We start from the raw sequence: 6000 nt of genomic DNA on the forward strand, positions 1-6000 counted from the left end.
AAAAGTTGGTCTAATTTACTTGAAAAGAAAGTGTACTGAAGTGAGACTTTGTCCTTTGTTTCTTGGCTATTTACCTTGTTTTGTTCACAAGCAAGATCGTTTTTCTATGTTTGAGTTTCAACTGCTCGCAAAGAGAAGACAACGCAGACTCAATCTCACAGGCACAAACATGACGAGTCGCGTTACCGCAAAAACATTGCACCCTTAAAGGGGAAGGCAAATTTGTCTCATATCTGTGATATTTTGATTAAAAGACTCAGGTCACAAAAAAATGCAATTAAACAATATGCCACATTACTTCTTACTAGTAATACATGTATTGTTTTAGAAACATTACAAAGCATGCTCATCTTTTAGTGTTCGTGTAATTTGAGCAGTGAAAATATATATTTTGGCTGGTAAAAAATCTGAGTGATTGGTAGATTTTAAAATCTACCTCCCAGTGACTGGTGGACCAAAAAGTTAATTTGCCCTGTTCTACTGTAATCAATAGCGCGTGCAAATGAATCACTCTCATTGATATTGAAATCAATGGAACTGGGACAATAACCGCAGCGACGTGTACTGTTTGCACTCTTCTAACACAGCGTTTCCCAAACGCGACCCTGGGCCCACCCTGGGAGCACTACACAGCTGGTTTAAAGGACCTACTCATCATCAAGCTGATCATTTCAAATCAGCTGTGTAGTGCTAGAGGGGGAAAAAAACATCTGGGGGGGAGAGGTGCCCAGGACCAAGTTTGAGAAGCTATGTTCTAACAGACAAACCTCAATGAACTTGGACACACTACATGCGTGTTGATAAACGACAACCTGTTGTAGCCATTTATCAACGTATATCTCCGTGAGAAAATTATGACCAATACGGAAAAGGAAACCGTTTTCACAGGATAATTTCAACCAATCACCACCTTACACCAGTTTCTAAATAGCGACCGCGGTTGGATTTCCTTTGAATGATAGTTTAACCCTCAAATCCATGAATTCACGAGGCCAGAGAGTTACGGGAGGAGCTACCGATTTTTTTTCCTAGCCACGGAGGTCTGAAAATGACAGATACGTTAAGTCCCACTACAGACTGGCGCGTATGACAAAAACACTGGTACTAAACCAATGTTATTGATCCGTTTTAAGCAATGGAATTTTGAGCTCATTATGACTATAAACTTGATACTAACATCACCAATCGGAAGTAAAAATGTGTATTTCCTGTTCTTGTGTGTTGATAGTCTAATGTAGTAACACTTCCTGTCCACCATAGGGACATTAGCGTAATATGATGAAATATGTCAAAGTAATTCAATATATCTTTGTTCCTACTTTAACCATGGAGAAAGGCTCCTAAACACTATTTAAGCAGGCACTCTCTATTAGAGCGTCAACAGCCAGGGTATGTGTAGCAGGCTGAACGTTCGACCTCCCTAGCTATGACAGACCGTCGTCAGGCTTGGCTACCTGACTAACGTTAATTGACTAGTTAGGTAGCTAGTTAACTACATCCAGCTGACTTGGATAGCTAGCTAGTTGGCGCCTACCCAGTTTCGCGAGTGACTCTACTACTAGTAACTATCTGACGTTAGTTAACTACTATTATCGAAAGGTGCAAGTTCGTTGGTTAGTACCTAGCGAACGTTAGCTTCATAGTTAGCTAGGTCTATAAATCCCGCTCTTTGCTAGCTAACTAACGGTACTCAGTTCACATTTACTCGATAATAACGTTCGCAAGCTAACCAGCGACTAGGTTTGTAGTGCCAGTAATGGCTATGCTGACTAACGAGGCTGGGTTAGCAAGCTAACTAGCTAGCCATCTAACGTTAGCCAACTGAATAAGGGAAAAGGATGAGTGCAGGACAAGCTTGTACTGTACGCATTCAACGATGAGCTGTGCAAAATATGGTCAATAATCCCTTTTAACCATCAGAGTTTGACCATTGGTGTAAAATATAATCGAAAAACAATGCTATTCGATTTATTTACCGCAGAAACAGCCACCGCCATGAAGCACACCTTTCAGCACAGGGCGACGCCAATGAGGACTTCTTCTTCTATGATGTTTATTGGCTCCTGGCAACCAACTTCAAAGGTGCATTACCGCCACCTACTGGACTCTAGGGATCAGGGGCCGGTTGCATCAGCTACGTGTACCCTAACCCTAACCCTCATGCTCCCATCCGGAACATGTAGTTATTTGTATTTCTTGTTTTATCTTTATTTAACTAGTATAGGCCTACTATTTATTCATATTATCTCAAACGTTTATAGCCTACAGGACTCATAGAGAGCTACTCTCTCAAGTTATCTTGTTGGGGCGAGTGACTCTTTGAACTTACAATGGCTAGCCCCAAGTCGTTTTATTTTTTTCTTGTGCTTTATGCTATTTGCCCCGTGACTCTTGCGTGCTTTGTTGACTATGAACTTAGTCTGTCCCACGGTTGGGAAAATGAGTATGTTTGTCCCCACATTCGGGACTCTGACCCTCTATTGGTTACACGGACTCTTGGCCTCCCATCGTATTCTAACCACCTTTCGCTGGCTTTGTATTCATATTACCTGATGAAATTGCTGTACAATGTGATCTGGTTACCACATTCAAATTTCATAAAAAATCAACACTGCAGAGCTCTCCCTGTCCTCTGCCGTGCCCTGAAATTTTACTGCTGATGATATCTGGAAATGTGTACATACACCCTGGCCCATTTCTGTTACTAGCCCCAATTCTGACTTGTGCTCTGATTTCTGCTTCACTGATTTCTGCTCTCGTAAAAGCCTGGGATTTCTTTACATTAACACTATTAACTAAAATGGATCAATTGAAGGTGTGGGTTCACAGCTCCAATCCAGATGTGTTGGTCATTACTGAGACGTGGTTAAGGAAGAGTGTTTTGAACACTGATTTTAACCTTTCTGGTTATAACCTTTTTCAGCAAGACAGATCTTCCAAAGGTGGGGTAGTGGCAATCTTTACCAAGGATCACCTTCAGTGCTCGGTTGTCTCCACCAAGTCTGTCCCCAAACAATTTGATTTGCTGGTTTTAAGCATTAAGCTTTCAAATTTCGCTTTGTAGACTGTTGCTGGGTGTTATCATCCACCATCAGCACCGGCCTGTACCCTACCTGCCCTAAGCGCTCTCCTGAACCCTTAAACTAAATCTGAATTTGTGACAGTGATCACTGTTTTACAGCCTGTGTTCGTAATGGCTGCTCAGTTAATTAAACGACCTGTCCTGATTTGTCATAGACGCTTGCTAAAAAACTTTAATGAGCAAGCCTTCCTTCATGACCTGGCCTGCGTAAATTGGTATAGAATCAGCTTGATCCCCTCTGTCGACGCTTGGACCTTATTTTTTTATATTTTCAGTGGTATTGTTAACAAACACACCCCCATAAAGAACATGAAAATGAAAAACAGGTTCAGCCCCTGGTTCGACCTTGATCTGGCAGAGAAACTCCACCTCAAGAATTCCATTTGGCGAAAGGCTCGGCACACGCATATTCAGGCTGACTGGCTCTCCTTCAGGCAAATGAGAAATAAGTGCACTCAGGCTATCCGGAGGGCCAAAGTTAGTTACTTTAAGGAGCAGTTCTCTCTCTGTGGGTCTAACCCCAAGAAGTTCTGGAAAACGGTTAAAGACCTGGAGAATAAACCCCCTCCTCACAGCTGCCCATGTCCCTTAATGTTGATGATGTGGTTGTTACTGACAAGGAGCACATTGCTGAGCTCTTTAATCATCAGGATTCCTATTTGACTCAGCCATGCCTCATTGCCCATCCAACATTTCCTCATCTCCCAGCCCTTCTAATGCGACTAGCCCGGATGCTCCTCCCTCTTTTCCCCCTGTCCCACTACAAAGTTTCTCCCTGCAGGCAGTCACTGAGTCCGAGATGCTAAAGGAGCTCCTAAAACTTGACCCCCAAAAAACACATTGGTCAGATGGTTTAGATCCTTTCTTCTTGAAGGTTGCTGCCCCTATTATCGACTTTGGCGATGTCATTTACAAAATAGCCTCCAATACCCTACTCAACAAACTGGATGCAGTCTATCACAGTGCCATCCGTTTTGTCACCAAAGCCCCATATACTACCCACCACTGCGACCTGTATGCTCTCGTTGGCTGGCCCTCGCTTCATACTCATCGCCAAACGCACTGGCTCCAGGTCATCTACAAGACCCTGCTAGGTAAAATCCCCCCTTATCTCCGCTCACTGGTCACCATAGCAGCACCCACCTGTAGCACGTGCTCCAGCAGGTATATCTCTCTGGTCACCCCCAAAGCCAATTCCTCCTTTGGCCGTCTCTCCTTCCAGTTCTCTGCTGCCAATGACTGGAACGAACTACAAACATCTCTGAAACTGGAAACACTTATCTCCCTCACTAGCTTTAAGCACCAGCTGTCAGAGCAGCTCACAGATCACTGCACCTGTACATAGCCCATCTATAATTTAACCCAAACAACTACCTCTTCCCCTACTGTATTTATTTATTTATTTTGCTCCTTTGCACCCCATTATTTCTACTTTGCACTTTCTTCTACTACAAATCTACCATTCCAGTGTTTTACTTGCTATATTGTATTTACTTTGCCACCATGGCCTTATTGCCTTTACCTCCCTTATCTCACCTCATTTGCTCACATTGTATATAAACTTGTTTTTCTACTGTATTATTGACTGTATGTTTGTTTTACTCCATGTGTAACTCTGTGTTGTTGTATGTGTCGAACTGATTTGCTTTATCTTGGCCAGGTCGCAATTGTAAATGAGAATTTGTTCTCAACTTGCCTACCTGGTTAAATAAAGGTGAAATAAAATACATTTAAAAAATGGATCACCAAGCCTGTCTTTGACCTTTTTAACCTGTCTCTCCTTTCTGGGGAGGTTCCCATTGCTTGGAAGGCAGCCACAATGCGTCCTTTATTTAAAGGGGGAGATCAAGCTGATCCTAACTGTTATACGCAATTTATATTTTGCCTTGTTTTTCAAAAGTGTTGGAAAAACTTGGCAATAATCAACTGACTGGCTTTCTTGATGTCTATAGTATTCTCTCTGGTATGCAATCTGGTTTCCGCTCAGGTTATGGATGTGTCACTGCAGCCTTGAAGGTCCTAAATGATGTCACCATTGCCCTTGATTCTAAGCAATATTGTGCTGCTATTTTTGTTGACTTGGCTAATGCTTTTGATACGGTAGACCATTCCATTCTTGTAGGCCGGCTAAGGAGTATTGGTGTCTCTGAGGGGTCTTTGGCCTGGTTTGCTAACTACCTCTCTCAAAGAGTGCAGTGTATAATGTCAGAACATCTGCTATCTCAGCCACTGCCTGTCACCAAGAGAGTAGGTCCCATGCTCTTCTCAATTTACATCAACAACATAGCTCAGGCAGTAGGAAGCTCTCTCATCCATTTATATGCAGATGATACAGTCTTATACTCAACTTACCCCTCCTCGGATTTTGTGTTAAACTCTCTACAACAAAGCTTTCTTAGTGTCCAACAAGCTTTCTCTGCCCTTAACCTTGTTCTGAACACCTCCAAAACTAAGGTCATGTGGTTCCTAAATAAAAAATGCCCCTCTTCTCACCGGTGTGATTACTTCCTCTGAGGGTTTAGAACTTGAGGTAGTCACCTCATGCAAGTACTTGGGAATATGGCTTGACGGTACACTGTCCTTCTCTTTGCATATATCAAAGCTGCAGGCCAAGGTTAAATCTAGACTGGGTTTCCTCTATCGTAATCGCTCTTCTTTCACCCCAGCTGTCAAATGAACCCTTATTCAGATGACCATCCTACTCATGTTAGATTACGGAGACTTAATTTATATATCGACAGGTAAGGGTGCTCTCGAGCGTTGGGGTGTTCTTGACCATTCAGCCATCAGATCTGCCACCCTTGCTCCATACAGGACACATCACTGCACTCTATACTCCTCTGTAAACTGGTTATCTCTGCATACCCGTCGCAAGACCAACTGGTTGATGCTTATTTATAAAACCCTCTTAGGCCTCA

At 42.8% G+C, this 6000-nt stretch overlaps 1 protein-coding gene across 1 annotated transcript in view; it reads right to left on the minus strand.

Annotated features, from left to right (window-relative positions):
- The window catches only part of puf60a (poly-U binding splicing factor a), a 100142-nt gene extending 98089 nt beyond the window's left edge, over positions 1–2053 (minus strand). The window contains exon 1 of the mRNA XM_029703918.1: positions 1977–2053. Coding sequence (XP_029559778.1) covers positions 1977–1997 — 21 coding nt within the window. The 5' untranslated portion in view covers positions 1998–2053. The remainder of the gene's footprint in view (positions 1–1976) is intronic.
- Positions 2054–6000: the final 3947 nt, after the last annotated feature.

The sequence above is a fragment of the Salmo trutta genome, chromosome 21 (assembly GCF_901001165.1).
Source record: "Salmo trutta chromosome 21, fSalTru1.1, whole genome shotgun sequence".
In the NCBI taxonomy this organism is placed as follows: domain Eukaryota; kingdom Metazoa; phylum Chordata; class Actinopteri; order Salmoniformes; family Salmonidae; genus Salmo; species Salmo trutta.